Below are 25312 nucleotides of genomic sequence, written 5' to 3'. Positions count from 1 at the left end.
CACCTCTAAAACGGGGCTCCCGGACACTCGCCACAGACTCGGTATAAACGGGTTTTCAGGGAGCAAACTATATGGAACAAGCCAGTCTTCTCTCTCCTCCCACCCAGTTCTGGATGGAAAAAGCCATCCCATGGCGGAAGCTGCAGTGACTGCCCCTGCCTGAGGTGGCGTCAGCAGGGCTGGCATGGGATCTGTTGAGGTGCTGCTGTGGGGTGCCCTCTGAACTCCCTTCTTTCATCTTCCCTTAGCCCAAAGTACTTCAAGAAGGTGCCAGGCGAGGGTATGCCGTTGCCTGAGGACCCCACCAAAAAAGGGGACCTCCTAATCTTCTTCGACATCCAGTTCCCCACTCGCCTCACGCCCCAGAAGAAGCAGCTGCTGCGCCAGGCGCTGCTGACATAACCGGGGGCCGCGGCAGGAGCTGCGCCAGAGCAGGCTGCTGCGCCGCGCCCCTCCTACCTCCCAGTCTCAGGTGTTCAGCGGAGCCAGCCCACTGCACAGAGGAGACATGGCATGGAATGGCTTGGGACTTTCAAACTGACACAATAAAGATTTACTTCCTGTCCTCCGGCCTCACCCAGGAGCGTGTGTTAGGGGGAGAGGAGCTTTACATAGCCCTTGTGGATCAGAGAGAAATGGAGGACGCAGGTCCTTGTCCTGCCTTTGTGGGCGTAGCTGGGTCCCTGAGGGTTCAGAACCTCTGTGCTTCCAGCTGGAGGGCGTGGGGCAGTGCTGGGAAGCCTAAGGGTCCCCAGCTCTGCTGATTTCTCAAAATGTGATCTTCAGAAGAGGCAGTCTCTAGAGCAGGGGTCCCCAAACTTTTTACACAGGGGGCCAGTTCACTGTCCCTCAGACCGTTGGAGGGCCCGACTATAAAAAAAACTATGAACAAATCCCTATGCACACTGCAGATATATTATTTTAAAGTAAAAAAACAAAACGGGAACAAATACAATATTTAAAATGAAGAACAAGTAAATTTTTTAATTTAAATGAAGAACAAATCAACAAACTGACCAGTATTTCAATGGGAACTATGGGCCTGATTTTGGCTAATGAGATGGTCAATGTGCTCCTCTCACTGACCACCAATGAAAGAGGTGCCCCTTCCGGAAGCGCGGCGGGGGCCAGATAAATGGCCTCGGGGGGCCACATGTGGCCCGCGGGCCATAGTTTGGGGTTTGGGGACCCCTGCTCTAGAGTGTGATGGTTACATTGTATTCAGGGATCAGTGGCAAAACTGTCATCAGAACCTTGAAGAGCATCTCCCACAGACTCACCCTGCTTATGGAGGTGGCACAAAGGACACAGCACTAGAAATGGCTTTGGTTTCTACCTCACCAGCCTCACTGCCTTGCCTGTGCGGTGAGTGGGTCCTGGGCTGCTTCTGGGCAGGCTGGCCTAGGAGGCAGACCTGCCTCTGCCCCCTTGGATGTTACTGCCCTTCTAAAGCAGAGCTCATAACTCCCTCAGGATACTTGTGAGGACCGAATCATTGGTGTGAAAGTGCTTGGTGAACTTGCTGAGATTCCAGGGTTACAGTACTGCTGCCCACGTGGCCTACAAGAGTCCAAGCCTCCAAGCCCAGCTGGGCCTGTGCAGACCACACCTGCCAGCCCAACCTGCCCTCCGTCAGTCAACAGTGAGGTGTGCACTTCTTTTCGTCAAGATGCCGAGAGCCTGACCAGGTGGTGGCGCAGTGGATAGAGCATCTGACTGGGATGCGGAGGACCCAGATTTGAGACCCTGAGGTCACCAGCTTGAGCAAGGGGTTACTCGGTCTGCTGTAGCCCCACGGTCAAGGCACATATGAGAAAGCAATCAATGAACAACTAAGGTGTCACAACGAAAAACTGATGATTGATGCTTCTCATCTCTCTTCATTCCTGTCTGTCCCTGTCTATCCCTCTCTCTCTCTCACTGTCTCAGTTAAAAAAAAAAAAGATAAAGATGCCAGAGACTCTCCAAACTGAATGGGTTTCAGCTGGGATAGGTCCAATGGTCCACTGTTATGACAGAGTAGGAATCACTTTTGTAGACTTCATAGGTGCCAAAAATGGTAACCATTATTGCTTCAAAGCACCATACTAGCATAAGGCTTTTTTCCTTCAATGGGGACTCCATAGTACTAGTCAGCCACTTTTTTTTTTTTTTTTTTTTTGAGAGTAACCAGAGAGAGGGGCAGACAAGGGAGAGAGATGAGAAGCATCAATTCATTGCAACACCTTGGTTGTTCGTTCATTGCTCTCATATTGCCTTGACCGGGGGATACAGCAGAGCAAGTAACCCCTTGCTCAACCCAGTGACCTTTGGGGAACCTGGGTCCTCTGTGTCCCACTCCAAGGCTCTATCCACTGTGGCAATGCCTGGTCAGGCCTAGTCAGCCACTTTTAACCCATTAGGGAGAAAGTTACAGTAGTAGCAGCAGCAGCCCAAAATGTGGGACCTGGGCCAGGTCTAGGGACCATCCCTTCAGTCATTGAAGAACATGGCTTTGGAGTTAGGTGCACCTCAGGTCTACTGTTTACCACCTGTGTGCCCTTAGACAAACCTCTTTGCTTCTCTGAAACTCAGATCCATACAAAACTCACCCCTATCTTACAGGCCTTCTGCAAACCAGATGAAGCCTGAGTCAGGACATGGAGGTGGTAGCTGCCCTGCACTGAGAGCAATCAGTGGGTGAGGGCATGTGGGGTTTGCACTGGGAGGTCCTGGTACTCCAGGTCTCCAAGGCCAGCTGGAAATTCTGCTCCCAAACTCTTCCTCATGGTGACACTCTGAAGATCTTTTTGAGATTCGGGGTTTTTTTTTTGCAGCCAAAAAAGGATTGAGGAGATGGTGCCAGGCCCAGTCACAGGTAGCTCGTGCTCAAAGATCTGACTCCATTTCAGCAATCTTCAGTGTTACCTTGTGAGCCAGGAAAAGCAGGGCTTTTCATACACCTTCATAGGAACCAAGGACAAAGGACCAATTACCGAGGCCTACTAGTACCCTGCCTTGTGGTTCCTACCACCTTTCCCTGTTCACTCCCAGGACCATGCCCAGAACCATGATGTCTCTTGGACTCATTTGTGTCTGGGACATAAGCCTGCTGGATGAACCAGCTGATGTACCTAGGGTCAGTGGTTTTCAACCGTTTTATAATTGGGGACCAGTGAAAACATTATTCCAGGACTGCTAAAGCAGAAATCACCCTGAGCAGAAGTGAATATGACTATCACCACTCCCTGGGTCTATAATCGCCATACATCAAGGTATTTAACTATTTCAGACTGGCACTAAAGTTCTGGCAGATGGGCAGTTGAAAAACACTGCCCAGTTCCTCTGGTGTAAAAGTGAATGGCCTACCTCACTAAGATCCAAGGTGCATAAGGTATGTTGCCAGGGGCCTCCATTTATGCTGACTCCCTGCAGCCCAGCAGAGGACAGCCTGGCTCAGTTGCCTGCCTTTACCCTGAACTGACTCATGGCACCCAACCCCGTTCCTCTCAGGGACTATGAGACCTTGGTTTAGCTGTCAGAAGCCAGCTAGCCATCTCTCCTTCTCAAGGAACCTAGTATCTTGGACCCCTTGCCCAGGCACTGAACGGTCTAACCTCCAGCTCTGAGCAATAGGGCAGGAGCAGCAGTATGTAGCACCAGCTACTTCAGGTTGAGGAGGCTCGTGCTTTCTCAGCCTGGCTTCACAACTGCCAACAGGATTCCCAGCAAAGGTCCCTGAAGACGTGAGTCTTAGTTCCAGATCACCTGTTGTCCTTTGTGTCCTTGCCTGCATGACCTGTCTGGGCCCTTAGATTCTTCAGACATATGTAAAATGGGCCTTGATGGCTTAATTCTAAGGGCCCAGCCCTGCACAAGATATTTTCAAATTCTGGGACCTCATAAAGTCCCTGACCCCTTGAAATAAAAGTAGCCCTGCCCACCTGCTTGAGGACAGGTGGTAGAAAGAGGGACAGAAAGGTGTCAACCTGAGTGGCCTAAGCCTTGGCTTGTCACCACCTCCTCTGGATCTCTAGCCCGTGGAGAGGGTGGGATTGAGTGGAATGTACCCCCTACCCAAGGGCAGATGTCTGCCTGGTAGCCTGTCCTCCCAGGCCAGCAACACTGCCTTCCAAGGGTGGGAGTCCGGAGGATGGGAGGCGGCCCAGCTTGCCCTCACTAGGTCTGGGACTTGGGAAGGTAGATTTCCCATTTGTAAAATGGAGTAAAATAAGCCCACAGCATCGAAGATTCCCAAGTTGCTCTAAATCTTCCAAGAAACACAGGAGATGCAGAGCAGACAGGCACACTCTCATTTTGCAGATAAACAGGCCTGGGGCCAGCTGAGGGGTTGGAGTTCTGGGCACTCGGCGAGTGAAAGCTCAAGTGGCCTGGTGAAAGCAAAGCCACTGACTGCTGTGACTCTGGGCTGCTCCTTCACTTGCCACCTCGGCCCAAGGCCTGGTTTGGAAAGAGAAACAGACGAGATGACCTCCATGGGCCCCAGGTTGGACACTGAAGGTGGGAAGTGGGTCATACACCCCCTTTCCAAGTCAGGGGTGGCTCCTCCCCTGCCCACCAGGTCCCACTAGACCAAGATCTCTGAAAACAGCTGAGAGAGGGAGGAGACAGCAAGGTTGAGCTTGTTTTATGGGTGACATGCTGGCTGGGCTTGGGGACAGGATAATGAGTTGGGCTGAACTTTTCAAGGGACTGAGGGGCTTGGTATTCAGGCTGGTGGCAGGCCTCGTGCAGGGTCAGCTGAGGACAATTCCATCAGAACTGAGAGGCAATAGGGAGATGAGGTAGGAAGAAGAGGTGAGAATGGGGATAGGGAGGGGAGGTGGTAGAAATGGGAGCAAAAGGAAGGGGTGGGAAGAAGGGAAGTAGAAGGGAAGGAGGGCCTGGCTGGAGCCAAAGCCAAGCCAGAGGGGGTCAGGCTGGCAGCAGGAGAGGATCAAAAGGGAGCCTCCTGGGAAGTGCAGGCAGCCATGAGGGCCCGTTTCAGCTGCTCATAGGTGACGAACATCACCACGTTCCAGGAGCCCAAACGGAGAAAGGAAGGCATAAACCTAGAGGGGAGAAAACATAGGTCACAGTGGGCACCTCCACCTCCCATTCACTCCACTGGCATCCAACCCAACCCAGCTGCTCTGTCCCAAAGGAGGTTGGGAGGACCCAGGGATAAGAGCCTCACAGCTGTGTGGCTTTGAGCATGAATCCCCCGTAAGTCTCCATTTTAACCCTTAAAATAAGTAGCAACTCAGAGGAAGGAGTTCAGAGCATGACAGAATACTGGTGAAATACCAGAACCAATGTCAGAAACAGTCTGACACTGGATGGCTACTCAGTTCAAGATGGTTCCCTCCCACCTGTGTGATAGGAATCCTTGAATCAGGTGAGGTGGGTCAGAGGCTCACCCTTTATAGAATGCTCGGGGTCCCTCCTTCTGGAGCATGGTGAGGGCACAGTGGCCAGCGCTGTGGTACTGGCCCAGCGCAGAGTTCATGTATCTCGTCTTGACTACGTCGACAGGGGAGGCAATGATGGTGGTGCAGAAGCCGGCTCCGAAGGCAGAAGTGAAGTGGCAAGGAAGGTCATCTGTCAGGGAGGAGGAGCAGGCAAGAGCGTCAGCACTCCTCACATCACCATTCCAGAGGGAAAGAGATTATTTAAGTAGCATGGGTCTTATGGTTTTAGAGAAACAAAGGGCCAAAAAGTCATTTTCCCTGCCCTCCCCTCACTGTACAAAGTGGGAGCTTCATCCCATCTGGCCTCAATACAGCAAGGGAGAGAAGCTCACTACAAGCAAAGGGGAACCAGGCTGAAAACATGTGGGCTTCAGGGAACCAGATTCCCACACCCGATACTGGGCTGGGGAAAGGGCAAGACCCAGCACCCTTTATTTACCCTAACGCACCTGTCATGAGGTTGGCTTTCAGGAGGGCATCCTTGATGAGGTCATAGGTCACCAGCTCAGCACAGTTGACAATAGCATTACGAGCAATATTGGGAGAGGTCCCTACAGAAGAAAAGGGTGCCTGTGTGAGACAGGGGAATAGAAGTGGAGGAATAAGGGGAAGAAAAAATATCTGGTACACACCTTTCCAGAGTCCCCGGAACCCTTCCTCTCGAGCAATGGTCTTGTAGGCCTCAACAGTGCTTTGGTATCTCTGGCCGCTTCCAGCCCGGGCCTGAGCCTGGAATCGGACCTTTACCACATCCGTGGGCTGGGCGACAGCCACAGCCAAGGCACCTGTGGTGCTGCCTGCCAGGAGGCGGCTCCCAATGCCAGCGTCTGGGGGAGAACCGTGGGGGTCAGTGTCTAGCTGGGCTTACACTCATTTTCTACCTCTCCTAAATATACCATGTGACTGTCACAATCTCTTGCCTTTTAGGAATAGAATCTAGACCAGCTCTTGCTCTACAGACTCCTCACATTACATAAAATGTTACTGTTAGTGTCTACTACTTGCTAGGCACTGGGACACAGCAGAAAGTACAATTTGAGACTTGGTGCTTTCTTTTGTAAAATATTTTCATTTATGTCACAACCGGCTCAATAGCCCTGAGAAACCAGTTATTTCCATTTGAAAAATGAGAAAACCTAGGCTGAGAGAGAAGTGGCGTACCGTCCTGGCCTTGGAAGCTAATGTCCTAGGTGTGTTTTCTGGCTTCGCATGGTATATGCCATTGGCCAAGTCCCTCATCCCACCCCACTGCAAGCCTCGGTCTCTTCATCTGTAACACAGGGATGATACCACCTACTCTCCAGGTTGTGAGGACTGTTATGAGAGGACACCTTACGCAGAGCCAGCACAGTGCAAGAACTCAGGAATCATTAGGAGTCAGGGCCCTTCCAGTTCTCCATTCCTCTGATCTCCTAGGGATCGTGGGGCCTAATGGGGCTGTACAGCAAAATGAGCTATCACCGGGAAGAAAAGGCCAAGAAGCCTATAGCCTAGCTCCACACTTACGCTCAGAGCCCTTGGTGTAGAACTGTTTGACAGAGTCATAGAGGCCGATGCGGACAGAGGCAAAGCTCATCTGGCGCTGCAGGCCAGCCACCAGCCCGTTGTAGAGGCTGCGGGGACCCTCGGTGCGCACCATGGTCAGGATGGTGCCCAGCACGCCGCGGTACTGGACACTAGCTGCAGCTCGCACTGCCCCCTGCCTTTCTCCTTGGATCTGCAAGGCCAAGACAGGTATCGGGATAGGCAGGTTGCTGTCCTCATCTCCTGCCATCCCTACGCCCCGAAGTTTACAGTCCCAAACACCCTACTGGCCCGTGAGGAGTCTGTGTCTTGGGGAGGGAACTAACTAGACACCATCAGGATCCCCAGGCTTTACCCCTCACCTGCAGCCGAACTTTAGCTGTATCCAGGGGAAAAGTGATGAGATCTGCAATGCAGGCAGCTGCGCCAGCCCCCAGGAACTTCACAGTGGCAGTGGGGGGCACATCTGTGGCCTTGAACCCAACCATAATGCTGACTTCCTGCTACCTCCCCAGGAGATGAAAAAAAACTGGAAGAGGCACCTTCTTCCAGCAACAAGACGAGATACAGGAACTCTGCCGGAATCTATGCAGAGAAAAGAGAAGCCCCATTATCATCAGTATCCCTAGGCCCTCCCTGCTCACTATCCCCACCTCGGCCCCCCGACAGTATCACCTCCCTAAGCAAGGACTAAGGCTAACCTAGGAGTGAGCTCCAGCGGTACTCAAATAGGGGCTGAAGCAGCAATTCCTGTCCAAGAAAGTCCAAATTTTGTGAAGAGCCCCCTCCCTCTCACTACAAGACTTTGGATCACAGATATCCTATCCTAGTGCTGTCTCAAATAGGCCCTGGCCCCAGCCTATGGGTCTGGAATTGTCTAAGTCTGGAAGAAAAGGAATGGATAAGACCAATTCAGTGCCATTCCAGCCCATCTGTCTCATTCTCTTCCCCAGCTCTCCTGAATCACTTTCAACAAGACTGCTTTGCTAGGTCCTGGTTCACTGAGATGCAAGAGACAGAGGGGGCTTATTGTATGACAGAGAGTTGGCAGGTGATTCAAGTTGCACTGGAGCTTACAGGACATACTGTCAAACTGCAGAGGAGGAAACAACTCCATTAGGAGAGAGGTAAGGAAGAGTAAGTCATCAGAAATCCAAGGCAACATTCAAAATGCCCAGAGAAGGGAGCATTTCTTAAGTCTTAGAAAAGGTAACCTTTAGTGGGCCCTTGAACGATGTGGGGCCGAGAGCAGTGCTTAGGTGCTTAACTTTCTTCCCCTGGCCTACGGTGTGATTTAGGGAAAACTGTCTCCTTCTTTGGCTAGTTTCCTCTCCTCCCACATAGGGGGACCCACATCTTCACCACAAAAGAGGTGGGGAGATGCCAAGTCAGAGATATAAAGTGACACAGGAAACCAAAACCCCCATTTTGTTCTGAGTTGGAACACCCTTCCCTCCGCTGCTAAGGGAGGAAGCGAGCCCAGCACCCCAGTGGGGGAGGACGACCTGCTTCTCTTTCCCCTGAGCTCACTTCTCTGATTTCATAGGAGCAGCTGCTCTAAGCCCAGTGTGATTGGCCCTCTCTGTTGCTGGGGCAGGGAAGAACTGAGCAGCAAAGGCAGGATGTGGTGGGAGTCAGCTGTGCACACAAGAGACCCATGAAACAAACAACTCACCAGCTCCTCCCTCCTGGGGTTCTTAGCCCAGGTGGCTGGGGCAAACAGGGAAATCCAGAGCCTACTCACTGCTCAATTGCATCAGGAGCTCCTATAGGTAGGGGCTTATTTTTGTTTCCCGCTTGTGGCTCAATGAAGATGGGTGCTCAAATGGCATAATGTGTTGAAGGTTATCCAGACTCCCTAGCTTCCCTGCTCTGCCATTCCCCCCCCCCCCCACCAGGAGGTGCTCTATCGTCCTACTGCCTGAGGCACTCCATTAGCCCTCTTTTGCCTCAGAACAGCCCTGTGAGGTGGCTGCCCTTACTTATATATTACAGATGAGGAGAGAACTTAGTAAGAGGGCCATGTCTACAGGCTCCAACACATCTGCTATTTGATATGTACTGATGCTCAGCTCATTTCTTGCTCCAGGCACAGACAGGCCCTTTCACAACGAATTCCAACAGCCAAATTTTCTTGTGCGAAGCCAATATGACAGTTCTGAGGATGTGAAGGCAAATGACACCCCTTCTCTGGGCATCAGAGACATGACACAAGTCTTATGTCCTGACTTTGAGCTAAGGGTGTTGTGAGTGCCAGAATAGAATAAAACCCAGCCCTGACCCACCTCAAAAATAAATGACAAACTCAGCGGCCATTTTGAATGTTGCCTTGGGTTTGCCACAAGTCAGGTCTTTCGGGGCATGGTATGGGGGTAAAGGTCACCTGTTAAAAACCCTAAGTAGAGTTAGTAAAATTAAGGCCTAGAAAGAGCTAATCATATATTTTTAAAATTAATCATATTTTAGTCCCCAGTGAATAACCACTTTCAGTGTTCCAAAAAAGTACACATTACTCAGGGACAATCAATGCTGGAGTGAACATATGGCTAGAACAATAGGTTCCCGTTCTGCTGATTCCCAGGGTCACCCAAGGCCAATCACTGTCCCACCTGGGGCTCAACTTTCTCCTTTGTAAAATGGGGACCATTATCCTTGGCTTGTCAGGGTCAGCTTAAGAGCCAGAATGAGACCAGGGATATATGACAGTGCTTTGTGAACTCGGAAGAGTGACTTACCTGGTCTGGTGATGGTAGTTATTTTTGTTAATGTCCTACTAAGCCCCACCCCCACCCCAGACCCTAGGGTTAGGAGGCAGCAGGAGACCCCCGCCTGCTTAGACTGGACTCTTACCCGGCTTTGTAAGGTCTCACGTTGAGGCCTTCAAGATCAAGCTTCTCTAAAGGTGTCCCTTTCTTCAAAGCTGCCAGAAGATACCATGGCCCAATCCTGTTGGTTTTCCATAGAAAATGGCAGGGAGACGAAATACCTAAAGGTCATACTATGTGTCCTGTGGATAATGACAAAGGAGTAGAGTTTAGAAGGAAATTCACCTTAAAGGATCGCAGGCCAGCAAGGAAAGGGCTACCAGCCCAAGGCACACAGCCCAAGCAGTCAGTACCTGGGGGGAGGGAACAGGGTCCCTCCCAGGGAAGCAGAGGACGGACTAAATGCACACAATGGGGGTGGGAGGGAATGAACCCAGCAATTCTCCCTGCCCAGTCCGCTCTCTTCCAGACTTCTGCTTTGGTGACACGCGGTACTCTGAAAGCATCCCCCAACCCGGCCAGCAGACCGGTGAGTTATGAGTGTTGCAGCGTGTTGAGGGGAGAGGGCGGGAAGTCAAGATGGGTCAGAGCTGGGTGGGAGTCCACTAGGGCCGAGAGCCGGGCTGCGAAGAGGTTAGAAGAGTTGGGATCGGGCGCAGCAGAGGCCGGTTCAGGCAGCTCAAACCCCCTCCCAGCAGAAATAGCCCTGGCAATGGCCTGGGGCCCTCGAGGGAGGGAAAGGTCATTCTGGTTTTCGCTGATGCGTGAGAAGGCCCCCACCCAAGGGAGGGAAGGGCATTCTGGCCGAGGGAATGGAGTGGGAGGGTGAAGGTTTAAATTACAGCCAACTGAACGCGGGAAGTAAAGAACAAGAGCGAGATACGAAAAGGGTGAAAAAAAGAGATAAAGAAAGGACGGGCAGAGAGGAAAAATACAAAAAGGTTGAAAGTACAGGATGGAAATTAAAGAGAGGGAGGGGGCGCGGGTCGGTGCCGCCGTAGAAGCACGCGTGAACCATGTGAGCAGGGCTGGGGTGGGCGGGGGTCGGGCTCACCGGGCTGCAAGGAGAACACGAGACAAGAACGCGGGTGGCTCTGTCTGTCGGCGATCAGAAGGCGCGTGGGGGACAGCGCAGGAAGCAGTTTCTTCGGGCAGCCGGCTTTGCAGTGGGGTCCGCGGAGGCAGCCGCAGCAACTTAAGCCCTGGGGGCGGGGTCTGTGTGGAAGGGCGGGGCCTGCGGGGCTCATGCTCCGGGATACGGACAGCCCTTCTAGCCGCCGCCTTTCCGCCGGGGCCCTCGCGGTCCGCGCTTCCCTCCCTTCCCTTTTCTTTTTTTTAAATTTTATTTTATTTTACTTTTATTAATTTTTAGAGAGGAGAGAGAATGAGAGAGAGAGAGAAGGGGGAGGGAGGAGCAGGAAGCATTAACTCCCATATGTGCCTTGACCAGGCAAGCCCAGGGTTTTGAACCAGCGACCTCAGCATTCCAGGTTGACGCTTTATCCACTGCACCACCACAGGTCAGGCCCTTCCCTTTTCTTTGCAGGCGGATCCTCGCGTTTACCACTTAGGTCTCCTTCCCCCATGCTCTTTATCACTCCCTCCCCCGAGTCTGCCAACATTATGAGAATGGAAAGACTGACGGCGGGAAAGCAGAAGCCGCCCAGGGTCACACAGGCCTCTGCCTCCACCCTTCCCTGCCAGGCTCTTTCTAACAGCGGCCCAGGGCGCGGGTATAAGTGCTCTCCTTCCTTCCACACGCCCAGCGCGCAAGCCCAGACTGCACGCCCCCTGCCTGCCGCGGGAGCGAGCGCGTGGCCTCCCGACCGGCCTCGCTGCCGATTGGTTAAAGCAGCTAGGCGCCAACCTGCAGCAGCAGGTGGCCGGCAACCGCCAACGGCCGTTGGGAGCCGTTGGGCTGCTGCATTCTTCTGCCCCGGACCGGCCACGCCCTGGGGACCCGGGGACTTCCGGCCAGGGTGGGGCGGGAGCGCCCAGCTCCGCGAGTGAGAAGGCCAAGCAGGGCGGTGGCCGCGACAACCACGCGTGTTAGAGCTGTTGGATTCTCTGTCCCTACATTTGTGTCCCCTCTTCTCCGTTGTCTGTTGTGTACCTTTCTTCGTTTTCACCCTCGTCTGCCTTTGAGGACTGTTGTAAAGGAAAGCTATCTCCCTGACTACACTGTAAGTTTCCTATGTTTTTAGTACCACAACACACCAGGGGCCAGTATACCTGTATACATTTAGTAGAGGCTCCGTGTGTGCAGTTTGGGCTGCTGTTGAAGCGCCTAGAGCCCTGGCCAGGTAGAGCGGTTGTTGGAGCACTGTCCCAAAGCGCAGAGGTTGCAGGTTCCATCCCCGGTCAGGGCACGTACAGGAACAGATCGATGTTCCTGTTTCCTTTTCTCTCTCTCTCTCTCTAAAATAAAGACGAAAAAAAGAAAAGAAAAAATCAACTTGAAGAGCGTAGTGGGAGGACCAGAGGAACATTTGGTGTGCGCAGTTGCTGTGTTCAGGTCCAGTGTGGATCCTCCAGGTAACCCTGTGAGGCCGCTATTAACCTCCTCAGAAAACAGTGTCCCAGGAAGGTTAAAGCGTCCGCCTAATGTCTCACAGCTGGGGAGTGGTGAGTCCTCACTGAAACCCTCGTTGGGCCAGGCCTCATGCTTGCATATTCTTTTTTTTGTGTGTGTGTGTGTGTATTTTTCTGAAGCTGGAAACAGGGAGAGACAGTCAGACTCCCGCATGCCCCTGACGGGGATCCACCCGGCACGCCCACCAGGGGGCGTCGCTCTGTCGCGACCAGAGCCACTCTAGCGCCTGGAGCAGAGGCCAAGGAGCCATCCCCAGCGCCCGGGGCCATCTTCGCTCCAATGGAGCCTTGGCTGCAGGAGGGGAAGAGAGAGACAGAGAAGAAGGAGAGGGGGAGGGGTGGAGAAGCAGATGGGCGCTTCTCCCAAGTGCCCTGGCCAGGAATCGAACCCAGGACTTCTGTACGCCAGGCCGACGCTCTACCACTGAGCCAGCTGGCCAGGGCCTGCATATTCTTATTGTCCACAAGCGGCAGGACTTGTCAGCTGAGGAAACTATAGCTGCAGTGGGAATGCATAATTATAGCAGGTGTCCAGGGGAAAACGTCCAAACCTGTAGAAAAGTTTTAGGGGTTATTTGAACTAAGTTTTAAGGACATGCCCGGAAGCACGATCTGAACGGATTAGGAAAATGCTCTGGAGAATGACAGTTTTGCGTTTAGAATCAGGAGAAAATATAAGGAAGGTACATGAAATCTGGTGGTAAATTTAAGGAGGTGGGAGAAAGTAAAGGGGGAAATCTCTAGGAGTGGATAAAAAGCAAAATAGAGAAACATACTTCTTTTATATTGTTGGATAGAGGATAGTTAATAATTAACATTTACAATACATAGAGCCTGACTGGTGGGGACCCAGTGGATAGTGTCAACCTGAGACACTGAGGGGACGTCCCACGTCTCAAACCCTGAGGTTGCCACCTTGAATGTGAACTCATCCGGGCTTAAGTGCAGGATCATTGACATGATCCTAAGGTTATGGTTTAAGCCCACAGGTTGCTGGCTTGAGCAAGTGGTCACTAGCTTGGCTTCAGCCCCCTGGTCAAGTCACATATGAGAAGCAATCAAGTGACACAAATACAGTGGTACCTTGACACACGAGTTTAATTTGTTTCATGACCAAGCTCGTGACTCAATTTGCTCATGTGTCAAATAGCATTTCCCTATTTAAATTAATGGAAATGCAATGAATCCGTTCCAGCCCCCCAAAATCACATGAATTTTTTGTTTTATATGCTTTTAAATAAGAAAATGTACTTTATAAATAACAAATACACACACACACATAATAAGAGAGAATATAAAGAAATAAACTGGTTTATGAAGTGTATTTACCTTCAAGGTCAGGCAAAGATGCTGGTGGAGGGGGAGGATACATTAGCATAACAATGGCTCTTCCCAAGCAGGAAGGTAATTAGCAATTTCACAGATAGCCACCCAGCGCCACTTTTAACAATAAAAGTGAGCAAACTCAGAAAATACAAATTTTACAAACTCATTTGCCCAACAATCATCATTTTCTTTGCTGCCTTTTGGCTTTTTTGCCACACTTTCCTTGTTTTTACTTAGAGGCCGTTTCAACGAAAACCTTTCCATGGAAGTTTGTTTCTTCCTCCCTTTCAAAATGTTCGGCTGCATATCTAGTGGAGGGTGGCGGATGCTTGTGATTCAAATATCTGCACGTGACTTAAAGCAAAAAATCCCACGAATGACTGCTTGTCTCTCAAATTACTCCTGATTTAAAGTGCTCATGTGTCAAAGAACCACTGTAGGAGCTGATTCTTCTCATCTCTCTCTTCCTGTCTCTCTTAAAAACAAGAAACAAAAACCCCCAAAACATTTATAGTACATAGAGATGGTATGCAAGGAACAAGATAGCAAAGAGGTGTTCTGCAGTCTACTCAGGTGGTCTTAGGTTCTGGTGTCTGTTGGTTGTGCCTTTGAGGGATCTAGAAAATTATTCTGACATTTCAATGGTATGTTATCCTAGATCAGGGGTTGGGAACCTTTTTGGCTGAGAGAGCCATGAACACCACATATTTTAAAATGTAATTCCATGAGAACCATACAATATGTTTAACACTAAATACAAGTAAATGTGTGCATTTTATGTAAGACCAACACTTTTAAAGTACAATAAGTCTCTGAATTCTTTTTAATAACATTATTATGCTGTTGCTAACCAATGATGAATAAAGTACTTGTTACCATTACTGCAACTTCTGGTGCTCCATGGTTTTGCTGATGGCTTTGTAGTCTGGTTGATACGTAGTGAGGTTAAGCTTCATGCAGGCGTTGAGACTTCCATCTGTTAAACGTGATCATAGGTTGGTCTTAACGTTCTTTAGATGTGAGAAAGACTGCTCACATGCATACGTAGAGCCAAACATTGTCAGTACAGCAATACTCATACGGGACACACGTTTCAAGTTTTGACAATCATCTGGTCCGCGGGTTGAAGTTTTTTCATTTCTCCCCACTTATGTTTGCTCGCCAGCTCTGCTTGCTGTCCTGCAAGTCTTTCCAAATCTTCATTCAGTGACTTGAACTTATTCACCCACATGTCTGAGGCCTTCAGGTCACAGCTTGTAGCTCAAAATCTCTGATGGAGACACCGGGGATGTAACTCAGGTCGGCGCTGTCCACTGCACACTCGCATGGATGGGTGATGAACTTAAAAAGACGAGAACTTAAAAACTTTGAGATCGCTTACAGAATTCTCCAAAGCGCGCTTTGAATGACTGCAGGAGATTAGATGTGAAGCCTGCTAGCTGCTGAAGATCAAGATGTTGAGCAGGGTCACTTGCTGTGCATGCATCTTTAAATTCTCCTACTTTTTCCAAGTGTAGTAAACGACCTGTTTCAATATCTGCGATGAAGAGTTCCAGCTTGTTTTCAAATGCAATCACTGCTTTTTGAAGGGATAAGACTGTATTTCCAATGCCTTGCATTTTCACATTGAGCTGGTTCAGATGTTCGGTCATGTCCACAAGATAGTAGAACTTCAGGAGCCACTCAGATTTAGCTAACTCAGGATGCTTGACGTTTTTCATTTCAAGAAAAGTCTGGATTTCGCTCAGACAAGCTGCGAAACGGCTGAACACCTTCCCTCTTGACAACCAATGCACATTGCTGTGCAGAAGCAGACCAGGATAATTATTCCCAACTTCATCCAGCAGTGTTTTAAACTGGCGATCATTTAAAGCTCGGGCAACAGTAAAGTTCACCTGAATGACCAGCGACATCACCTCACCAAGCTGCTCGCCACACCTCTGAGCACAAAGCACCTCCTGATGTAGGATGCAGTGAAAACTTAGGATGGGTCTCTTTTCATGTTCACAAAGAAGTGCCACAAATCCTCTGTTTTTCCTCACCATACATGGAGCACCATCAGTACACGCCAAGATAAGTTTATTCATCGGTAGATTTTTTTTCTTTAGCGAACTCAGTGAAAGACTTGAATAAATCCCCCCCCCTCTAGTTGTCTCGTTCATAGGCAAAACAGCAAGACTTTCCTCACATAGTGTGTCACCAACAGCATACCTTGCAATCACGCTGAACTGGGATAAATGGCTTATGTCTGTTGACTCATCCAAAGCAAGAGAAAAGAGTGGTGCTGCATTTATGTCCTTCACTTGTGTTGCCTCAATTTGATTTGCCATCATGATGGTACGATTGTGAACAGTTCTTGCCAACAGAGGCATGTCTTTTATTCATTTGATTATCTTGTCTTTATCCGAAAAGTTGTCAAAAAGTTCATTGGCAACATCGAGCATGAATGTTTTGGCATACTCCCCATCTATGAATGGCTTTCCGTTTCTCACAATTGCTAAAGCACCAGCAAAGCTAGCCAAATTCCAGTTACCTTGTTGGGTCCAAACACGGAGTTGCTGCTGACTAGCTTGCACTCTGCACAGTAGCTTTTGATATGCTTTCTTCCTGCTGTCCCCTGCTGGATATTTCGATGCAAATATAGTATGGTGTGTGTCGAAGTGCCGCTTTATATTTGACAGTTTCATAGATGCAATTTTATCATTGCATATTAGACACACCGTAGAACCTGCTCTCTTCACAAAGGCGAATTCCTCTCTCCATTCCTGCTGAAAAATACAATACTCCTCATCTTTTTTTCTTTTGGCCATCTTCTTTGTCAAAAGGGTTTCTGCAATTAGCTAGCTGACTACTTGATTAAAAGGAGGAAAGGGCCCTGGCCGGTTGGCTCAGCGGTAGAGCATCGGCCTGGCGTGCGGGGGACCCGGGTTCGATTCCCGGCCAGGGCACACAGAAGAAGCACCCATTTGCTTCTCCACTCCCCACCCCCTCCTTCCTCTCTGTCTCTCTCTTCCCCTCCCTCAGCCAAGGTTCCATTGGAGCAAAGATGGCCCGGGCGCTGGGGATGGCTCCTTGGCCTCTGCCCCGGGCACTAGAGTGGCTCTGGTCTCGGCAGAGCGATGCCCCGGAGGGGCAGAGCATCGCCCCCTGGTGGGCAGAGCGTCGCCCCTGGTGGGTGTGCCGGGTGGATCCCGGTCGGGCGCATGCGGGAGTCTGTCTGACTGTCTCCCCGTTTCCAGCTTCAGAAAAATACAAAAAAAAAAAAAAAAAAGGAGGAAAGTTTACTTCTTGACCTTACAACGACCTGTGTATATTACACATTATCCAATAAAAATTTTGTGTTGTCCTGGAGGACAGCTGTGATTGGCTCCAGCCACCCGCAACTATGAACATGAGCAGTAGGAAATGAGTGGATTGTAATACATGAGAATATTTTATATATATTTTTGAGAATATTTTATATTTTTAATGTTATTTTTTTTTATTAAAGATTTGTCTGCGAGCCAGATGCAGCCATCAAAAGAGCCACATCGGCCCTGGCTGGTTGGCTCAGTGGTAGAGTGTCGGCCTGGCATACAGGAGTCCCGGGTTCGATTCCCAGCCAGGGCACACAAGAGAAACGCCCATCTCCTTCTCTACCCTTCCCGCTCTCCTTCCTCTCTGTCTCTATCTTCCCCTCCCACAGCCAAGGCTCCATTGGAGCTAAGTTGGCTCAGGTGCTGAGGATGGCTCTATTGCCTCTGCCTCAGGTGCTAGAATGGCTCTGGTTGCAACAGAGCGTCATCCCAGATGGGCAGAGCATCGCCCCCTGGTAGGCGTGCCAGGTGGATCCCGGTTGGGCACATGCGGGAATCTGTCTGACTGCCTCCCCGTTTCCAACTTCAGAAAAAAATAAATTAAAAAAATAATAATAAAGAGCCACATCTGGCTCGCGAGCCATAGGTTCCTGACCCCTGTCCTAAATACATAAGAAAAATGGTTATGGCGCCCTGGCCGGTTGGCTCAGCGGTAGAGCGTCGGCCTAGCGTGCGGAGGACCAGGGTTCGATTCCCGGCCAGGGCACACAGGAGAAGCGCCCATTTGCTTCTCCACCCCTCTGCTGCGCTTTCCTCTCTGTCTCTCTCTTCCCCTCCTGCAGCCAAGGCTCCATTGGAGCAAACATGGCCCGGGCGCTGGGGATGGCTCTGTGGCCTCTGCCTCAGGCGCTAGAGTGGCTCTGGTCGCAACATGGCGACGCCCAGGATGGGCAGAGCATCCCCCCTGGTGGGCAGAGCGTCGCCCCATGGTGGGCGTGCCGGGTGGATCCCGGTTGGGCGCATGCGGGAGTCTGTCTGACTCTCTCTCCCTGTTTCCAGCTTCAGAAAAATGAAAAAAAAAAAAAATGGTTATGACTCACTTAAAGTAAACATTGACCTTTGCTATGGGCCTGAGATGTGACTACCCACTATGACTTGCTCAATTAGAAATTTGCGATCCACTGTCCTGTGTAGTTTTTTGTTGGGCCTGCCGTGTGGCCCCTCCTGAGCTTGTCAGATTTATTACGTAGTCCCTTTTTCATTCATGTAGGAAAGAAACACCTCAGCACATGGTCCTGGTAGAAGCAGAAGGGAAGTGGAAACTGAGAATTCAAGTAAAAATTATTTTTGGGCCTGACCTGTGGTTGGTGCAGTGGATAAAGCGTTGACCTGGAAATGCTGAGGTCACCGGTTTGAAACCCTGGGCTTGCCTGGTCAAGGCACATATGGGAGTTGATGCTTCCAGCTCCTCCCCCCCTTCTGTCTCTCCTCTGTCTCTCCCTTTCCTCTCTAAAATGAATAAAAAATAAAATAAAAAATAAAAATTGCCCTGGCCGGTTGGCTCAGCGGTAGAGCGTCGGCCTACCGCAGAGGTGCAGAGGACCCGGGTTCGATTCCCGGCCAGGGCACATAGGAGAAGCGCCCATTTGCTTCTTCCACCCCTCCACTGCGCCTTCCTCTCTGTCTCTCTCTTCCCCTCCCGCAGCCAAGGCTCCATTGGAGCAAAGATGGCTTGGGCGCTGGGGATGGCTCTGTGGCCTCTGCCTCAGGCGCTAGAGTGGCTCTGGTCGCAACATGGCGACGCCCAGGATGGGCAGAGCATCGCCCCCTGGTGGGCAGAGCATCGCCCCTGGTGAGTGTGCCGGGTGGATCCCAGTCGGGCGCATGCGGGAGTCTGTCTGACTGTCTCTCCCTGTTTCCAGCTTCAGAAAAATGCAAAAAAAAAAAAAAAATTATTTTTGGCACTGAGGGGTCGCCCCTGCTGGTCTTGCACTCAACTGCAATATCTAGACTAGCATAAGATGGTAAAGCAAACTTGACAAAGCTGGTCTCTGTGTGAACATTGGTGTTAAAGCACCTTCATAGAATTAGTGAACAAACTTGAGATGTAGAAAGAGTTTTCTACTGGAATGTCAAGAGTTTTTGAAAGCTTTCTTTTCTGCAGAGGTTGTATGTACCAGTTTTCCTACAAACTTTCTAATTGGATTGAGAGCTAAACAGTTAAACAGCTCTGAATTCAGTGAGAAACAGCTCAAGAGGAAACCAGTTGGCTTCTGTTGTGGCAACATCCGTTCTGTTTTGTTGTTGAATCCTTAGTTGCTTCCTCAATGACTATTCTGTACTTTCCTTTGCTCTGAGCTGGAAGTTAAGTCAAGTTCTCCTTTCTCACCAGAAGCACCACCAAGTGTTCTGTTTGCATGTTGACTAGAAGCGTAGACATGGGACATATCCACCAAAACCCCTACAAGCCCACTTTGTTCCTTGATATTTGTAATGCTTATGAACACCCATATCGACACAAGCAAACTCTCCTTGTAGCTTTGTTTTTTTTTGTTTTTTTTTTAATTTTTTATTTTATTTATTCATTTTTAGAGAGGAGAGAGACAGAGGAGAGAGAGACAGAGAGAGAGAAGGGGGGGAGGAGCTGGAAGCATCAACTCCCATATGTGCCTTGACCAGGCAGGCCCAGGGTTTCAAACCAGCGACCTCAGCATTTCCAGGTCGACGCTTTATCCACTGCGCCACCACAGGTCAGGCGTAGCTTTGTTTTTTATCAAATGGAAAAGGTTTCTCTTATCCCATCATTCAACATCTGAGTTCATCTGAAGTAGGGATTACTTCAGGATTATGACTCCAAAAATATTATTAATGCTCAATAATAACCCTGAAATATATCTGATAGTTTTTGAAGTCTTGTACCTTTGGACAGTAAAATAAATGAGAATTGACTTCTAGGCAGTGACTACTGGATAACTGGTCTAATATTTGGGGAGTACTATAGCTGATGGGCTGAATTCATCAGTAAGAAGAGTCATGGAAAAAAGTATTGTTTGGAACTCTGCTTTAAGTCACAGGGTCCAAATCAAGAAGGCTTCACCCTAGCCAGATAGCTTGTTTGGTTAAAGCATCATCCAGATGCGCAGAGGTTGCCGATTCTATCCTCGATCAGGGGACATACAGGAAAAGATGGATGTTCCTGTTTTTCTCTCTCCCTTCCTCTCTCTCCAAAATTAATAAATACATTTAAAAGAGAGAGAGAGAGAGAAAGAGTGAGAGAGAGAGAGAGAGAGAGAGAGAGAGAGAGGGCTTCCACAGAGTAAGAGACTCAGAAGAAAACCATAATTGGGTTGTTCTGGCTATGCAGTTTTGAGACTATATCATTAATATACAGAGACAGTATTGTGTTTCTCAGAGTATGTGCCTGATCAAAATATCTCTGCACTTCTTCTTCACCAGTGTTTTATTTTATTTTATTAATTTAATTTTAGTTTATTTTAGGAGAGGCAGGAAGAGAGAGAGAGAGAGACAGGAACATCGAGCTTTTCCTGTATGTGCCCTGACGGGAGGTAGAACCAACAACCTCTGCCCTTCAGGATGACGCTACAACCAACCAAGCTATCTGGCCAGGGCTTTTCACCAGTGTTTCGAACCTTTTTTAGTTTTGTAAGAAAGCTGTCCACAGACTTATGTCAGAATTTGCCAACTTTTGGTGAAAGATTTCCTGTCATTAAAAAGATAAGAGTTGGCCCTGGCCGGTTGGCTCAGTGGTAGAGTGTCGGCCTGGCATGCAGGAGTCCCAGGTTCAATTCCCGGCCAGGGCACACAGGAGAAGCGCCCATCTGCTTCTCCACCCCTCCCCCTCTCCTTCCTCTCTGTCTCTCTCTTCCCCTCCTGCAGCCAAGGCTCCATTGGAGCAAAGTTGGCCCAGGTGCTGAGGATGGCTCCATGGCCTCTGCCTCGGGTGCTAGAATGACTCTGGTTGCAACGGAGCAACACCCCAGCTGGGCAGAGCATCGCCCCCTGGTGGGCATGCCGGATGGATCCCGGTTGGGCGTATGCGTGAGTCTGACTGCCTCCCCGTTTCCAACTTCAGAAAAATACAAAAAAAAAAAAAAAAAAAAAATTAAGTCCTGGCTGGATAGCACAGTTGGCTGGTTGAAAAGTCTTCCCAGAGAATGGAGGTTGCTGGTTCAATTCCCTCCCTGGTCAGGGCACATACAGGAGCAGCTTGATCAGCTTGATGTTCCTGTCTCTCGCCCTGCTTTTAAAAAAAAAAAAAAAAAAAAAAAGATAATAGTTGAATCAAATAGGAAATCAATAAGCTTTGTGTATCCTGTAGACAAACCCAGCTGCTTATACTGGCTGTGTCAGCTGGATCTTGACTATTTTTATCAATATTGGAGCTGACGAAGCTTCTTGTTCAAGACTCCTACTTTACTTCTTATCCTGTGATAAGAATAGCTTTTGTGGCTTGAAAGTACTTTTAAATCTGTTTATACATTAAACATTCCATCTTTTTTTTTTTTATAAATGACCGATAATTTTTAAATTATTTTTATTTATTCATTTTAGAGAAGAGAAACAGAGAGAGAGAGAGAGAGAAGTGGGGAGGGAGCAGGAAGCATCAACTCCCATATGTGCCTTGACTGGGCAAGCCCAGGGTTTTGAACCGGTGACCTCAGCATTCCAAGTCAAGGCTTGATCCACTGTGCCACCACAGGTCAGGCCAAACATTCCATCATCTTGATGAAGTTGATCCACATTATTACTGTCCCTTATTATGGGCAAAACCCAATCAGCAACACTGGGAAACACCATTCTTTTTTCTTTCCCCCCCCATTGATATGAGAGATAGAGAGGGAGGAAGGGAGACTGATAGCTTCTCATAGGTACCCTGAAAGGAGATGGAACCCGGGATTTTGTCAGGCTGAGTGGATACAGTATCCACTGAACCATCCAGTCAGGGCCCAGAAACACCATTCTTTTTTTTTTTTAATATTTTATTTATTGATTTTTAGAGAGAGAGAGAGAGAGAAAGAAAGAGAAGGGGAGGAGCAGGAAGCATCAACTCCCATATGTGCCTTGACCAGGCAAGCCCAGGGTTTTGAACCGGCGACCTCAGTGTTCCAGGTAGACGCTTTATCCCACTCAGGCCAGAAACACCATTCTTAACAAGGGAAAGCCTGTCTTTTCCAAGTTGGTTAGCTCAGTTGGTTAGAGCAATGTCCTGATACACCACAGCTGCAGGTTCAATCCCCAGTCAGGACACACAAGAATCAACCAATGAATGCATAAATAAGTGTAACAACAAATCAATATTTTTTTCTCTCTCAAATCAGTGGGGGGAAAAAAAGAAAATCTATCTCAAGGTTGTTTGCAAGCTCTGCAACATTAGTATGCTCTACTATTGAAAGAAATATAGTTAGAAGTTTTCATCACCTTGCACTCAATTCATTATAAAATCTTCAAGAGAATAAAATGGTCATTAGATATTGATACATAAAAATAAATGACTTGTTATATAAACTGTGTATCACATTGTAATATAGTGATCTGATCTACAGAGTTGAGGCTGTTTTTTATAGTATATTTCTGCCTAGCTTTGTTATTTTTATGATCTGACCAGCCTACACCACCCACCATGCCTCTATGGTATTGTCTATAGTTTTGTAAGGCAGACGATGTGACCATTCTTCAAATGGACACACTGTATGTGAACATTTCTTCAAATTTTAAAAAGAAAAAAAAAATTGATGATCTACAATGATTTATAGCAATGTACTACTACCTTTTTTTTTTTTTTTTACTACTACCTTTTTATGACAAGAAAATTTAGACAGTGAACCCTGTAAAACTGGGCAATGAAGCATAAATTTTTATTTGTTGATAATGTCCTCTGTAATCTCAGTATAATACAAAAATGGTGTTCTCCTTAGGCCCTTTACCATAATATCCAATATACGGTAAAGGTGCAGTATGAAATAATCTTAACTGTGATAGTTCCTCAAAGTATTTGCATTCATCTCTTTTTTTTTTTTTGTATTTTTCTGAAGCTGGAAACGGGGAGAGACAGTCAGACAGACTCCCGCATGCGCCCGACTGGGATTCACCCGGCACGCCCACCAGGGGCGACACTCTGCCCACCAGGGGGCGATGCTCTGCCCATCCTGGGCATCGCCATATTGCGACCATAGCCACTCTAGCGCCTGAGGGAGAGGCCACAGAGCCATCCCTAGCGCCCGGGCCATCTCTGCTCCAATGGAGCCTTGGCTGCGGGAGGGGAAGATAGAGACAGAGAGGAAAGCGCGGCGGAGGGGTGGAGAAGCAAATGGGCGCTTCTCCTGTGTGCCCTGGCCGGGAATCGAACCCGGGTCCTCCGCACGCTGGGCCGACGCTCTACCGCTGAGCCAACCGGCCAGGGCCCCATCTCTTTTTTTTTTTAACTTAAAAATTTATTGACTGGTTTTAGAGAGAGAGGAAAGGGGGTGGGGAAGAGATCTGTTCCTGGATGTGCCCTGACCAGGGTGGAACCCACAACCTTTGCATATTGGGATGATGCTCTAACCAACCAAGCTGTCCAGCCAGGAATGCATTCATCTTTCTCGACATGTTTAAATGATGTTTTTGTATCATAACTGATTGTGACTATGTAGAGGACAACCTACTTTGCCTATTTTCTCTGTGAATTTCCAAAACCCTGTCTCATGTTGTCAGGCAGCTAGCTCTGTGAGTGGCTGTGCCTGAGGTGGAACTCCATGCCCACGTGTGAGGGTCCTGGGCAGTTGTGGGGCCTGCTGGAGATCTCTCTCTCTCTATGCTTTAGAATGCCTCAGATGTTTTATGGTGAGGGCTCCTGACAGCTCAGCGTGGAACAGAGAACAGTGTCAGAAGTGTATCAGAGGACTCATTAAATTGTATTTTAAGGAAAAAAAAGTTTTAAAAATTATCTCATAAATAATTCTACAGGCTCACTAACCTACTTATATGCATATGTAACCATTCCTTAAATTTCAATGAAAGGACTGGAGCAGGGGAACCCAAACTATGGCCCCCTCGGGCCACATGCGGCCCCCTGAGGCCATTTATCCGGCCCCCACCGCACTTCCAGGAGGGGCACCTCTTTCATTGGTGGTCAGTGAGAGGAGCACTGTATATGACGGGGCTGCAAAGCGCAGCATCGCTCACGTACAGTACTACTTTGGTGACGCGGGACGCAGGCGTCGTATCACTTGTTACGGCTAGCAGTGACAAATATGGAACCGGACATTGACCATCTCATTAGCCAAAAGCAGGCCCATAGTTCCCATTGAAATACTGGTCAGTTTGTTGATTTAAATTTACTTGTTATGCCTGGCCTGTGGTGGCGCAGTGGATAAACCTTTGGCCTGGAATGCCAAGGTTGCCGGTTTGAAACCCTGGGCTTCCCTGGTCAAGGCACATACAGCAAGCAAGCAATGAACAACTAACATGAAGCAATTAGGAGTTGTTACTTCCCATTCCATGCTCCCATTTCTCTCCTGTCTCTGTAAAATCAATAAAGTATTTTAAATTTACTTGTTATTTTAAATATTGTATTTGTTCCCATTTTGTTTTTTTACTTTAAAATAAGATATGTGCAGTGTGCATAGGGATTTGTTTGTAGTTTTTTTTATAGTCTTGCCCTCCAATGGTCTGAGGGACAGTGAACTGGCCCTCTGTGTAAAAAGTTTGGGGAACCCTGGATTGGAGAATGCCTTCATTTTGCTTCTAGTTCAAAAATTTTGCCTGTATGACTTTTGTTTCTCATATCCTGCCTAGAATGGTCCATCCCACCTATACCTGTTATTTTGTGTTCTCTGTTTCCTCTAGGACCTTACTTCTGCAATCTTTCCTCCTCATCTTCAGTCTTTCCTTACTTTTAGTGTGCGTATGTGTGTAAATTAAACCAGCAGTACTTTCCTAACCCTTTTACAATGGCTATTTTTTTCTCCTTTCTTTCTCTGCCAAACTTTCGCTGCAATTGACTGTGCTCTGACTTGTCAGCCTCTGGCAAAACTCTTACATATTTGATGAATGAATAAAGGAATGATCTCACGTTTGTCTCCTTATTCACTTTACACCAGCCATGTGGGATTCTTTCTGTTCTTTGAACATGCCAAGTTCATTCTCACAGGGCCTGTAAACTGCCTGTTCTCTTTTCCTGGGACACTCTTCCTCAGATCCTTACCTGGCCAGCTTTGTTCATTACACACACACACACACACCCACACACACACACAATTGCATGTCAGTCAAGTCAAAAGTTAGAGAAAATTTTAAATATGAATTTTATTTGAAAGCCAAACCAATTTTCATGTTTGCTTTTGTTTGGACTTTCCAG

General features: G+C 48.7%; 2 protein-coding genes, 1 non-coding gene and 1 pseudogene across 3 annotated transcripts in view; 2 read left to right on the top strand and 2 right to left on the bottom strand.

Annotated features, from left to right (window-relative positions):
- The window catches only part of DNAJB13 (DnaJ heat shock protein family (Hsp40) member B13), a 29555-nt gene extending 24723 nt beyond the window's left edge, over window positions 1–4832 (top strand). Inside the window, exon 8 of the mRNA XM_066250287.1 lies at window positions 249–4832. Coding sequence (XP_066106384.1) covers window positions 249–402 — 154 coding nt within the window. The 3' untranslated portion in view covers window positions 403–4832. The remainder of the gene's footprint in view (window positions 1–248) is intronic.
- UCP2 (uncoupling protein 2) lies at window positions 4612–10947 on the bottom strand. The gene is made up of 8 exons (XM_066250302.1): window positions 10794–10947; window positions 9825–9981; window positions 7337–7559; window positions 6957–7167; window positions 6083–6277; window positions 5900–6001; window positions 5400–5580; window positions 4612–5051 (listed from the first exon to the last, which is right to left on the bottom strand). The coding sequence occupies exons 3-8, from the start codon at window positions 7460–7462 to the stop codon at window positions 4937–4939; spliced, it is 930 nt and encodes a 309-aa protein (XP_066106399.1). The 5' UTR covers window positions 7463–7559; window positions 9825–9981; window positions 10794–10947; the 3' UTR covers window positions 4612–4936.
- Window positions 10948–18499: 7552 nt separating this feature from the next.
- TRNAG-ACC (transfer RNA glycine (anticodon ACC)) lies at window positions 18500–18581 on the top strand. The gene is given in 2 exon segments: window positions 18500–18540; window positions 18547–18581. It is a non-coding gene; the product is annotated as a tRNA-Gly (tRNA).
- A 459-nt stretch (window positions 18582–19040) lies between these two features.
- LOC136319581 (protein FAM91A1 pseudogene) lies at window positions 19041–24131 on the bottom strand (annotated as a pseudogene).
- Between the last annotated feature and the right edge of the window lie 1181 nt (window positions 24132–25312).

The sequence above is a fragment of the Saccopteryx bilineata genome, chromosome 1 (genome assembly GCF_036850765.1).
Source record: "Saccopteryx bilineata isolate mSacBil1 chromosome 1, mSacBil1_pri_phased_curated, whole genome shotgun sequence".
Classification (NCBI taxonomy): Eukaryota; Metazoa; Chordata; class Mammalia; order Chiroptera; family Emballonuridae; genus Saccopteryx; species Saccopteryx bilineata.
The sequence above is the reverse complement of the archived record's forward strand: the minus strand, read 5'-3'. Positions and strand labels throughout refer to the sequence as shown.